Source organism: Sinocyclocheilus grahami, unplaced genomic scaffold (genome assembly GCF_001515645.1).
Source record: "Sinocyclocheilus grahami isolate Dianchi unplaced genomic scaffold, SAMN03320097.WGS_v1.1 scaffold95.1, whole genome shotgun sequence".
In the NCBI taxonomy this organism is placed as follows: domain Eukaryota; kingdom Metazoa; phylum Chordata; class Actinopteri; order Cypriniformes; family Cyprinidae; genus Sinocyclocheilus; species Sinocyclocheilus grahami.
This window is the reverse complement of record NW_015505274.1, coordinates 2,202,194-2,215,348: the sequence shown is the minus strand read 5'-3', so window position 1 is coordinate 2,215,348 and position 13,155 is coordinate 2,202,194. Positions and strand designations below refer to the sequence as shown.

General features: G+C 38.8%; 1 protein-coding gene across 1 annotated transcript; it reads left to right on the top strand.

Annotated features, from left to right (window-relative positions):
- Nucleotides 1–205: 205 nt before the first annotated feature.
- On the top strand, nt 206–12,218 carry LOC107587719 (heterogeneous nuclear ribonucleoprotein U-like protein 1). Its single transcript, XM_016275602.1, has 14 exons — nt 206–317; nt 737–994; nt 2,085–2,507; nt 3,320–3,500; nt 3,574–3,647; nt 4,306–4,445; nt 4,534–4,633; nt 4,774–4,886; nt 5,007–5,273; nt 7,657–7,779; nt 8,982–9,212; nt 9,848–10,216; nt 10,314–10,493; nt 11,237–12,218. The coding sequence occupies exons 2-14, from the start codon at nt 778–780 to the stop codon at nt 11,357–11,359; spliced, it is 2,541 nt and encodes an 846-aa protein (XP_016131088.1). The 5' UTR covers nt 206–317; nt 737–777; the 3' UTR covers nt 11,360–12,218.
- Nucleotides 12,219–13,155: the final 937 nt, after the last annotated feature.

Below are 13,155 nucleotides of genomic sequence, written 5' to 3'. Positions count from 1 at the left end.
TTTTTATTTAGGTCAAACAAACTTTAACCAATATTCCTTTTCTAACTAGAAATCAATTACCTGTATACTTTAAACTATATTTAAGTTGCTGTATTTGACACGTTTACGTTGTTTTTATATGAACGTTAAAAAGGCTGCGTATGACGACTATTATTGGCTCCAGCGTCGTAGACAGACAGCAGCGTCAGCCAATCAGCTGCAGGCACCGAGAGCGCGCAGACCAGAGCCGCGCGGAGGAAGTAGGCAGCCACGGTCACCCTCCATCTTCGAAACCATCGTAAAGACTATTCGCTTGAGGGGGAAACTGACAGATAAAGGTACATATTTTGTTTTCTGAGCACACGAGGTAGTATGTATGTTCAGTTAGTGATTTAAACTGATATTTGATTATTTTAGAGTATGCATGTGAGGCGGGTGGATTTTGCGCGCAAAATAACGTTACTTGACTCCATAGTTCGCTGGAATGCTAACTGTGGATACAACGAAACACGCCAATAGATTGTTTTGACCCGTAAACGAATGGATTTTGGTCTATGCATGTTGTTGTAGTTCGTGTACTAAAGCCGAAATACCCTTCCAAATGAAGTGAAAGTGTCTTTTAGCTACAAAGACCTTTGCCTCAGTCAGCCAGTTAGCTTGCAGGCTAATGTTTTAGCGAGTGTGGAGATGATCCGCCGAGCGCGTACAGTAACCAATCAATGACTCCCGTGTGTTTACTCTGACTGTAACGTTACAGGCGCACAGTTTGGAATAAACTGCTGTAGGGGTGCATGCATCATGAGCGGGCTTAATGTCAAAAAGCTCAAAGTCAATGAGCTGAAAGAAGAGCTCCAGCGGCGAGGCCTGGACACTCGCGGGCTGAAGGCGGATCTGGCGGACAGATTGCAGGCGGCACTGAAGGCCGAGGCGGCTGGGTCTGCGCCATCGGACGAGCAGGAACAAGACTATGAGGCTGGCGGGGAGCCGGGAGAGGGCAGTGATTATCAGGAGGAAGGTAAAGTGTGTTTTCACGTATGTGTTTTGACTTGGTTAAATTATGAAGCTGTAATGCAGGCTGTGTTGTTGCGAATGGGGATGTGCTTCACAGAGATTAGGAGAGATTATTTATTAGGGTCGCCTGGCAACGTGTCAGACCACCAAAGGGGGACCCCTTTTGATGTAGGACATCCATCTGGGAAATACAAGAAGGGGCATGATCTAATAAGTGCTTCCATTGTCGAGGAAAACTCCAAATTGTGTCATTTTACAACTGGAAAAATCTGGTGGCATGAAAAAAATCAGTAAGAAATTAATAGAATCTTATAAGTCATGGATATATTGTGGAAATTCCACAAGAGTATTTTTATACGTGTACTAACTATAGTAATAACTGTAGCAATTAACAATAATTCCAAATCTTACATTTATATATATAAGTTGTTAGTTAATATGTCAGTAATTATTTGTGCAATTACACTGTAATAAGCATAGCCTAAATCTTTACATTTATACCTGTACATTTATTTAAACAACTACAATGTTTTTCCTATACTTCTATTATGTATATTGTACATTATTTAATTCTGTTTTTTCTTATATTAGTGTTATATTCCATCCCTACTGTGTTATTCCTATGTATGTCTGCACTATGTCTGTACTTTCTTATGCACTGGAAGCTCCTGTCGTCAAGTCAAATTCCTTGTGTGTGTGTGTGTGTAAACATACTTGGTAATAAAGCTCTTCTGATTCTAAAATAAAGTGTAACCATTGCAGCATTGACATTAATGCAAAAAAAAGATTTGTGATTTCCTGGCATGGGAAAAAAGTTTTACTTAAAAAAAAAAAGAAAGACAAAGAAAATAAACTGCTTGTGAATTAGAAATTAAAATATATCATGAATAAGCCATGAATGTTTAAAAAATAAAATAGTAGTTTTGGAATTGCTTTTTTTTTTTTTACATAATATGTACAAATTTGTATAAAATAATATATGATATGATTAGAAAATTGTATTTGAGTAATCAAAAATGACTGGAAGAGTCATGGAAATTGGTTCTAGACATTAATGCAACAAAATATGTTTACTCTGCTTAATTTCTACACAGAATTTGCAGCCAGGAAGCAAGATTATGGAGAAGAGGCCAAGGCACAGTTTGATGATGGAAACAGCACAGACCTCTACCAGGGTGGATCTGATGATCAGGGAACCGAGAGTAACGAAGGCAATGAGGATAGCACCGAGACCCCCATCCCTGGTTTTGGAACAAGTGATTATTCATCAGACACGATGTCAGGAAAGATGAAGGAGCATTACTCCTATGACCAGGATGAATACCAGGAGCCTGGGGCCAAGCAGCCGTACCATGAGGAACCAGCCAGGCAGCACTATAAGCAGGATGAGGTGAAGGAGGAGTATGAGGAGACTCCTTCACGTGCGGAGCCACAGGGGGAGCAGAAGTTTGACGAGCCAGCATCACGGCAGATCCCAGAGGGAGACTCAAGTCAAAGCAGCCAGCAGGAAGAATCTGGTAAGTCTGCTCTAGTGTATAAACCACAAAGGGTGACAACCCTCTACAATGCAAGTAAATAATTCGCATATGCGACTAAATCTTCACTCTGGGTGACTAAATGATGTCTAACATTAGCCATTGGCTAATAAATTCTTAGATTTTACTCGCCAGTGTGTGAGTTGGAGGCCAAGTATAAGTTTAGCACAGATATATTTTCACTTGCTTAACACTCTGACTGAGCGCTTCAGAGTTTCGCTCTCCATCAAGAGATCTGTGCTATTTTTCAATTCAGCTCAATGGATGCGCAGCGTAACTGTATTTGCTGTACCATAAACTCAAGTGTGAAGGCACACGACTCACTGTCGCTTTGCTGAGAGCACTGTTTCTCACACACACGCAAAATAAGAGCGAGCGAGAGAGTCTTACATACCATGCAGAATTGGCGCGCTACATGTAAACGATATGCTTTGTTGTATTTTCTTGTCAAAATAAGTTCATTTGGAATTCTTCAGTGTTTAAGAACAGCCATAAGATAATGCCGGTTTCTCCAGTAGTGGGCGGAAAAAATGCGCAAACGGCAATCTCATTGGCTGGTGCTCGCCTATTATCTTCCCTGTTTTGATTTTTAGCAAATCAGTTCGAGCGCATGCAGATAACATGATTAATATTCATGAACCCAGCAGCTCATTAATCCTTAGTGCGTTTTATATTGTTATTAGTAGTAGAATTCGTATTATCGATCAAAAGCAATATGTGCAAGTTTAACGCTACATTAGATGTATTTATAAAATGTCATGTAGCTTAACATATATTTATCCAAATGTTTTCAGAGAGTTATGAGGTGAAGACTGAGAATAAGGCCAATGAGGATGTTCCAGAGCAGGCTGAGCAGGTCAGTGACTGGGACACACAGGCCAAATCAGAGGATGATAGATGCTCATCGTACAGCCGCAAGAGGTCATATGATGATAGTCGAGGATATGGTTACTATGAACATCGTGAGGAAAGGAGGTAAGTTAGGTCTCCTTGGGTTTACTTTGTTTTTTGTATTGATCAATCTCATAGTTCTCTTTGGTTGTTTTAGGGGAAGGTCACCACAGCCCCCAGCTGAAGAAGAAGAGGAAGACATTGATGAAAAACTTGTGGTCATTGACACCTGTGAGTATAATTAAGGAGAGATGAGTATAGCCTGGTTAATGTAGTATTAATGGGTCGTGTTTAGTCACTATTTTTACTTCTTTTATGTATGACAACAGAAACAAAATATGTAAATGGGAACAGCTATTCAGTTGTATTACAGTATGTGACGGTTCAGAGAGTAGAACAGATCTGAAGTGCCAAAACTTGTCTGAATGCAAACACGATGCAATGATGTCATAAATATTCTAACACGTCACCTGCCGCAACAAGTCTCCTCACAAAATCCTGTGGGAAAAACTGTATTGTCCCATCCTAGGTGGGAAGTCAAATTGCGTTCTTCACACAGAAGTTCCACACGTGCAGTGGTTACACTTATGTGCCGAACCGAAAGCCCCGTACCAAAATAGTTCCATTGCACCCCAATTTAGAGTGCTGTATTTTCATTAGGGATGCACCATGTACTTATACTCATTCTCATTAAATTCTCCGATACCACACAGCATGTTCACAGTGTCTGTGTCCACACAAAGAAACACTGAACAAAACAGACAGAGAGCAGAATGAACATATTCGAGATAATGGATGTCTATGATGTAAATGTATCTAATTATTCACCGTTTTATTCACATTACAGAATAGTACATTACAGAATTGCTTCTTGTTTGTTTGTCTCTAGATAACTGTGACCTGCACTTCAAGGTGGCTCGTGACAGATACAGCGGATACCCTCTGACCATTGAGGGTTTTGCCTTGCTGTGGGCAGGTGCTCGAGCCACTTATGGTGTTACCAAAGGACGTGTGTGCTTTGAAATGAAGGTAACAAAGATGCTATTTAGTGTTTGATGCCATGTTTGATTGCATGAGATGGGTCACAAAGATCTTTATTGTCCTGTTCCTTATTTAGATAAATGAGGAAATTTCAGTAAAGCACCTTCCTACCACTGAGCCTGACCCTCATGTGGTGAGAATCGGATGGTCACTGGATTCCTGCAACACTCAACTTGGTAAATGACCAGACTTACCATAACCCTGCTTCAAAGTATTTTTGACACCTGATGCATTTTTCTTTAGTAAGATTAATCAAGGTTTGTGTTCTATGCTGCATTAACATTGTAGTTTAAGAGCTTGTTCCTTCGTATTACAGGTGAAGAACCCTTCTCTTTCGGCTATGGAGGAACTGGCAAGAAATCCTCCAACTGTAAATTTGAGGACTATGGGGAAAAGTTCAGTGAAAATGATATCATCGGCTGCTGTATTGTAATTATATTTTTCTCTCATACTTCTAGATTAGATTACACACAATGCATCTTAATATGGGCTCAGAGACTGTATTTTTAACCATATCTCTTTTTTTCCCACTCGGATTGTTTTCCATAGGACTTTGAGAGCAGTGAAGAAGTAGAAATGGCGTTCTCCAAGAATGGCAAGTGTTTGGGCCCATGTTTCCGTGTCTCTCGAGAGGAACTGGCCGGGCGTGCTCTTTTCCCACACGTGTTGGTGAAGAACTGTGCTGTGGAATTCAACTTTGGACAGAGAGAGGAGGCCTTTTTCCCTCAGCCGGAGGGCTTCACCTTCATTCATGATATTCATCTAGAGGACAGAGTCAGGGGGACACTGGGACCGGCCACTAAAGCTGAATGCGAGGTTTGATGTATTGCAGTCTCATCAACAAGGATTTTATAATGAAAAAGAATTGTGTTTTTGAATTTTCAGCTGTGGCTGAATTTTATGCATCTATAATGTAATTCCATGGAGAGTAATAATTTATAAACATTTGTTGGAAAGTGATGCCATTATTTGATGTCTTTAAAGGGGTCCTATTATGCTTTTTCAACTTTAGTTAGTCTGTAATGTTGCTGTTTGAGCATAAAAAAGATCTGCAAAGTTACAAAGCTCAAAGTCCAAGTCAAAAGGAGATATTTTATTTAACAGAAATCACAAAAACTATAACGAACGACTCGTTTGGACTACAACGCATATTTTCCGGGATTTATGATATCACAAATACGAGACCTGGTTGAACTGCACTAGAGAAGGCAATGAGTGTTATCACGATGTCGGAGACGCGCTAGCTTTCCCAAGGCAGACAAACTTAGAGTGGTTACAATCATCCGGGTTTAAATCGCGCTCAAATTGATTTGATTTTGATGCAATATTTACACTGAAGCTCGCAGGCGGCTATGGTAAGGGGCGTGATATTTCCCGACCAGGCGCCGAGTGGTGCCAATCACAACACACACTGGCCCAGCTAACCAATCACAGCACATTTCGTATTTCAGAAGGCGGGCCTTCATTTGATACAGGAACTATTTGAGCCGTTCATGCCAGACTGGGGAGAGAGGTGTTGTAATAATGTAAAATATATGAAAAATAATGTGTTTTTCGAACAACCTAGGTATGAGAGCCTGTTCTAGTACACCCCCAAAACAAAATCAAGACTTTGTAAAAGAGCATAATAGGACCCCTTTGAAATTGCCTACTTATTGCAATGTGCCAAAAGACTGAAGATAGGCTGGACAATTAATTCTTGTCAACAAGACCTCATCTGTATTAACCAGCTATGTAATTATAGCATGTGTAATACGTAACAGTAAATCAAATGTTTACATTTAAAAAGACGTAAAAAGATTTGTACATGATCAGTGGACAGAAGATATTGGTGATACCTAGTATGTAGGGTTGTGATGGTGAGGAAATTTCTCACCGGTTAATCGACGTGTGACAACACCAGTAATACCGGGGGGTGGGGTTTGTTGGCATTTTGCCTGTTTTCCTCATTTTCCTTCGCTTTTAAATAGCTTATAAATTTCCGTGCACATTTTACTTTCACTTTCGAATTAGCACAGCATACACCTTGATATAAAATAAATTAATTACACATAGTTTAAATACAGTAAAAATCAGCAAACACTGGAACCAAAAAAATAAGAAATGAATGTTTAAAAAAGAAAAAAAAACAACTTACAAAATCAACTTAGATAAATGACAAAAGTCAACATCTTTTTCAAAATCCAAAATATTGCCAAACGGTCGCTTTTGCATTTAGTTTCGAAACTAAATCTTAATCTTTAATTGTAGTGTCTGTTCTCTAACTGAACTAAATTATTTTTTTTGTTATAAAAAAATCTAAACGGCGGTGGGCAAGTGACATAACCGGTGTTAAAGGGTTAGTTCACCCAAAAATGAAAATTCTGTCATTAATTACTCACCCTCATGTCGTTCCACATCCCTAAGACCTTCGTTCATCTTCAGAACACAAATTAAGATATTTCTGATCAAATCCGATGGCTCAGAGAGGCCTCCATTGACAGCAATGCCACCCAAACTCTCAAGATCCATAAAGGTATTAAAGACGTTAAAAAAAGTCGACGTGACTACAGTGGTTCTACAGTAATTTTATGAAGCGACGAAAATACTTTTTGTGCGCAAAAACAAAACAAAAATAACTTTATTCAGCAATCTCTTCTGTTCCCTGTCATTATCCTTACGAGGTTAACGCCGTAAGCACAGTGAAGGCTTCCGTGTTCTACGTCCGACCGCCGGCTCATTATTGGCCAAAGCTGCACATGTGAGGAGCGTGACGCATGCGTGTGAAGCTGATGCAGGAGCCGTCCAATAATGAGCCGGCGTTCTGACGTAGAACCTGGAAGCAGAGGTTGTTGAATAAAGTTTTTGTTTTTGCGCACAAAAAGTATTCTCGTCGCTTCATAAAATTACTGTAGAACCACTGTAATCACATCGACTGTTTTAACGACGTCTTTAATACCTTTATGGATCTTGAGAGTTTGGGTGGCATTGCTGTCAATGGAGGCCTCTCTGAGCCATCGGATTTGATCAGAAATATCTTAATTTGTGTTCTGAAGATAAACAAAGGTCTTAGGGGTGTGGAACGACATGAGGGTGAGTAATTAATGACAGAAGTTTCATTTTTGGGTGAACTAACCCTTTAAGGCTTAACACCGTCAACACCGACTATCGCATCAAGCCTGCTAGTATGTGAAATGTTGACTCCATGTTTTCTTCTCAGATCCTGATGATGGTTGGTCTACCTGGTAGTGGAAAAACCACCTGGGCCATAAAACATGCTAAAGAGAACCCTGACAAGAAGTACAACATCCTGGGCACAAATGCTATCATGGAGAAAATGAAGGTATGGCCCCTGGACATAATCCCTGTTGTTATGGCAGCTGTGCATAGTAAAACCCACTAGGAAAGTTTGGTAGTCTTTAAAGAACCACCGCTACAGCCATAAACGTTCAGACAGACATTTTTGGCAAGGCGTGGGCAACTCTGGCCCTTGATGTCTACCGTCCTTCAAAATTTGAACTTCTACCTAATCAAACACACCTGTCTGTAATTTTCTAATAATCCTCAAGACCTTGATTGTTCAGGCCACACGCCAGTGAGTCGATTTGAAAACATGTAATTATTCCAATCAAAGTCTGTACACTAAAGTTCATCGTTCCGTTTCAATCAGGTCATGGGACTTCGTAATAATGGGCCGGCGTTCTGACGTAGAACCTGGAAGCAGAGGTTGTTGAATAAAGTTTTTGTTTTTGCGCACAAAAAGTATTCTCGTCGCTTCATAAAATTACTGTAGAACCACTGTAATCACATCGACTGTTTTAACGACGTCTTTAATACCTTTATGGATCTTGAGAGTTTGGGTGGCGTTGCTGTCTGATGGCTCTCTGAGCCATCGGATTTTATCAAAAATATCTTAATTTGTGTTCTGAAGATAAACAAAGGTCTTAGGGGTGTGGAACGACATGAGGGTGAGTAATTAATGACAGAAGTTTCATTTTTGGGTGAACTAACCCTTTAAGGCTTAACACCGTCAACACCGACTATCGCATCAAGCCTGCTAGTATGTGAAATGTTGACTCCATGTTTTCTTCTCAGATCCTGATGATGGTTGGTCTACCTGGTAGTGGAAAAACCACCTGGGCCATAAAACATGCTAAAGAGAACCCTGACAAGAAGTACAACATCCTGGGCACAAATGCTATCATGGAGAAAATGAAGGTATGGCCCCTGGACATAATCCCTGTTGTTATGGCAGCTGTGCATAGTAAAACCCACTAGGAAAGTTTGGTAGTCTTTAAAGAACCACCGCTACAGCCATAAACGTTCAGACAGACATTTTTGGCAAGGCGTGGGCAACTCTGGCCCTTGATGTCTACCGTCCTTCAAAATTTGAACTTCTACCTAATCAAACACACCTGTCTGTAATTTTCTAATAATCCTCAAGACCTTGATTGTTCAGGCCACACGCCAGTGAGTCAATTTGAAAACATGTAATTATTCCAATCAAAGTCTGTACACTAAAGTTCATCATTCCGTTTCAATCAGGTCATGGGACTTCGTCGTCAGCGCAACTATGCCGGACGCTGGGACATCCTTATTCAGCAGGCCACGCAGTGTCTCAACAGGCTCATCCAGATTGCTGCCCGCAAGAAACGCAACTACATCCTGGATCAGGTACTGCCATACTTGCCTTCCTCTGCGCTGTCCTCACAGCTAAAGCCCTTCCCCTTCCTTCTCAACCCTCCCCCCAAAAAAAACACATCCACTTCTGCTCACTGATGCACATGTTCATTAATGCACTTCTGCTCTCTCTGTAGCATTTGTTAGCCTATTGTTCTCCTGAAGACTTGTTTTTCCAGTCCTTATTTCTTTGTCCTGAACATGTTGCTGAATTATAATTTGTTTTGTTTTGCTTAAATGTAAAAAAAAAAATGAGCAGGGAAAGAATACAGTGTAGTATGTTAATATATTTAGCGATTTATTTATTTAGCTAAGACACATTAAAAAGTGACAGTAAAGACATTTATAATGTTAAAAGATAAATAAATTAATTTATAAAAAATAAATAGGCTATTTATTTCAAATGAATGCTGGGGGGTAAAAAAGCCCTACTTTCATGGCACATTGTGGACTTGCTTTCTCATTTCATACAAACACAACTGTCACCATTTTGCATATCAGTTATGGATTGTACAGAAAATTATCTCAGAGTATTTGGTATTAATATAACTGCAGTATTGTTGCAGTGTTTGTATAGGCCGATTTATTTTAAAAATTATAATGGTCTATTGTTTGTTTGTTTTTTTGTGAGAGCTTTAAGACAATATTCAGGTTAAATTATAAAGTAATTCCAACTCAATATTTCATGTCCACATATTTGTATATGGTGAGTTGCCGTGTAATAATCGGGATCATGTACAGTCAGGGGTTTGTCAGCCAGCAAAGAAAACCCCTTCAGTGTGTTAGGTTATTTTGATCACCCTGTCTGGGTTTATTTTGCAATTAATGATCAGCTTGTACATCTATTCCATATTTCTTGTTCTACGTTGGTGGTTAGATTCTGCCTACAAGTTGTTGATAATCACTCAACTAATTCATTAGGATACAACCGTGGAGGCTACAACCAGAATCGCTGGGGAAATAACTACAGGGATGGAGGCTCAGGAGGCCGTGGTGGATACAACCGCACCCAGCAATCTGGAGGCAGTTACAACCACAACCGCCAGGGCTCCTACAACAAGAGTAGCTCTGGATCAACTGGAAGCTACAGCCAAGCACAGGTATTAAGACTGGGCTTACATTATCCAACAATCAGCTTGTGAAACCAACAGGACTTGAAATCATTGCTTACATTTTATTTATTTTATTTTTTTCTAGCCTCAGGCTTACAATCAAGGCTACAACCAAGGCTACAACCAGAGCAACTACAACCAAGGGTACAACTATGGCAACTACAGTCAATACCCAGGATACAGCCAGAGCTACAGTCAAACTCCCGCTCCCACAGGACAGACCTACAACGAGCAGCAGCAGAGCTATAATCAACAGTACCAGCAGGTGAGGAAACTGAATACAGTCACCAGGGTCTGAAATCAACTTCTCCATTAAGGGGTAATATTAGCTTAACTTGATTAAATTATTTGTTTTATCTTTTATGTCAAATATTTCAATTTAACCCATTACTTCAATCATTTAGAATACATCAAACAAAAGCTGTCTTTATACTGCAGTTAGAACAGAAGCTGCATCTTGCATTGCATTTATGTTTATTTACACAGATTGTTTAATGCTGGCATACATATAAACATTTAAAACCGGAACTCAGAGGGTAGGGCTGCAATTTTATGACAAAAGTCATCATATTGCAGATTATTGCTTTTGCTAATAAAGATTAAAAATTATTGTTGATGGCATGTGATAATCTGGCTACAATGACAAAACAAGCTAAGAACCTTTATGAATTAGTTTATGCATTAGAAAATTAAGACTTTATGTTTGTATTTTAGTAAATGGTTATTCAAATTGGGAATACATTATATACAAGCAAAGAACATCTAAACACCTCTGATTGGCCACTGCATTTATAAACTACAGAATAACGCTCAATGCTGCAAAAAACACCTAAAACGAAATCTGATGCAATGTAAGCAGATTTAGATATAATGCCACAGTTATGTTTAATCATGACAGCTGTGATAGATTTAGTTTAGTAATTTTACAGTGGCATTTTTGTCCCCTTATCTTGAATGCATGTGCATGTATTGCATGTATTTTTATACATTGTACGTTACTTCCCCCAGTATGCTCAGCAGTGGCAACAGTACTACCAGAACCAGAGCCAGTGGAACCAGTACTATAACCAATACGGCAATTACGGCAACTACAACCAGCAGGGCAGCCAGGGCACCCAGGGAACACAGTAGTAGCATCGCAGGTGTTTCAGACAGCCCATTCCCTAAACAGCATTCCTCATGCCTTTTTTGTGTTACCCAGTCTTACCCTTTTTTGCCTGCTCTCTGTAAACGTTTATTCGCTCCCTATTTATACCACTCTTAAAGGTAACCACATTTGTGTGGCCCTCCATTGCTCTGTTTGAGTTTTGGTGACAAGTATCCCTTTTTTGCTCTTCTACTAAATTTTTGTTTACATACAGCTTGATCTTTTTTTCCTCTGTGTACTTGTAGATGAGAGGTTCGACATTTGAATTTAATAATGTGTGGTTTAGTCTGCTGCAAACAGCTCACACACTATGATGTGGAGAAAAAGGAGAATTTATTGAGAAAGCTTTGCACGCTTCGATTTACATCTGATGTATAGAGCGAGAGAGAGGCAAGGTGTTTCTGTGTTCCATTAGTTTTACCACTGATTTTTATTTTTTTTGATCTAGTAAGATTAAAGAACCACATTTTGCGGTAGATGGTTATGGGTATTGTTCTGTATATGATCATATGCCTGTATGTACACATCGATGTAAGACCATGTAACACTTTTGTCCAGGTACATCATATTGGAAATTTTAATAACCTAAATCTTGAATAACAATTTTCTGATGTCTCAAGCCTGTGAAGGTTAGCATTTTGCTTTTTATATAGCATTTTTAAAATACTCTGATTGGTCTGATGCACATCTATTCCCATATTGCAGATTAGTAATGATCCAAACTAGTTCCTTGTGTGGATATGTTATTACCTTGTGTCTTGTCTGTAAAGCAGTATCTGCATATGGTTTTGTGTCAAATCAAAACACAATATTTTGTATTTGAGAATATAATCAGAAGAAACATCCTGTGTTATGTGTTCTTGTTTAAATTAGGATTATCAGAAAGCTAAATCAACACTTAGTATGTCTTCAAATGTGGAATAAAGTTTAAAAAAATGGTTGTAATGTTAATCAAGACAATAAGCTACTAGCAGTACATGTGCAATATTTGCAGTTGTTTACTGTACTCATATTTGACTTGTCAATGAAGCAGTATGACAATGACCTTTAAGATTTTTATTTTCGATTAATATGGACCAATCATCCACAAGCTTCTTTTTATTAATTCAGGTCTTTATCATTTTATGTGCAAAATGTGCCAGAATAAAAAGTACCCCAACAGTTAAATGGATAGTTCACGCAAAACTGAAATTTGGCATAATTTACTTTAATAGGGACAATTAACAGTGAAAAATACCAAATGTAAGCAAGCCGTTTAAGCAACATTATTGCTAATATACATCCATAATCACACTCGTGTTGTTCCAAACCCATAAGTCTTTGGCTTATTTTAGAACCACATTTATTAGTGAAAACTGAGATATCTGTTCTGTCATTGAAAGTACATTCCACCACCAATACTTGCTTGACTCGTGAGAACAAACTTTATGGTTCTCATATGTCAAGCGCATTTGACCTTACATTTATTTGATGCACATTGATAAATGTTAATATGCAAATAAGTCTAAATGAAATCTTTTCATCATATAAAGTGATCTTGTGTCTTAAGGATATTTGAATAAACTGCTTGATTTATATGGATTACTTTTGATGTCTTTATGAACTTTTTAAAGTGTGAAAGTTTTGGTGGATTGGACTTTGAAGATGGAAATCTCTCATGTTTAATTAAAATATATGTATAATTTGTGTTTCTAAAATGAGTCTTAATGGGTTTGGTACTCAACATGAGGTGAGTAAATAATGGCAGTTTTATTTGTTGGGTGAAATATGAAGTTCAGGA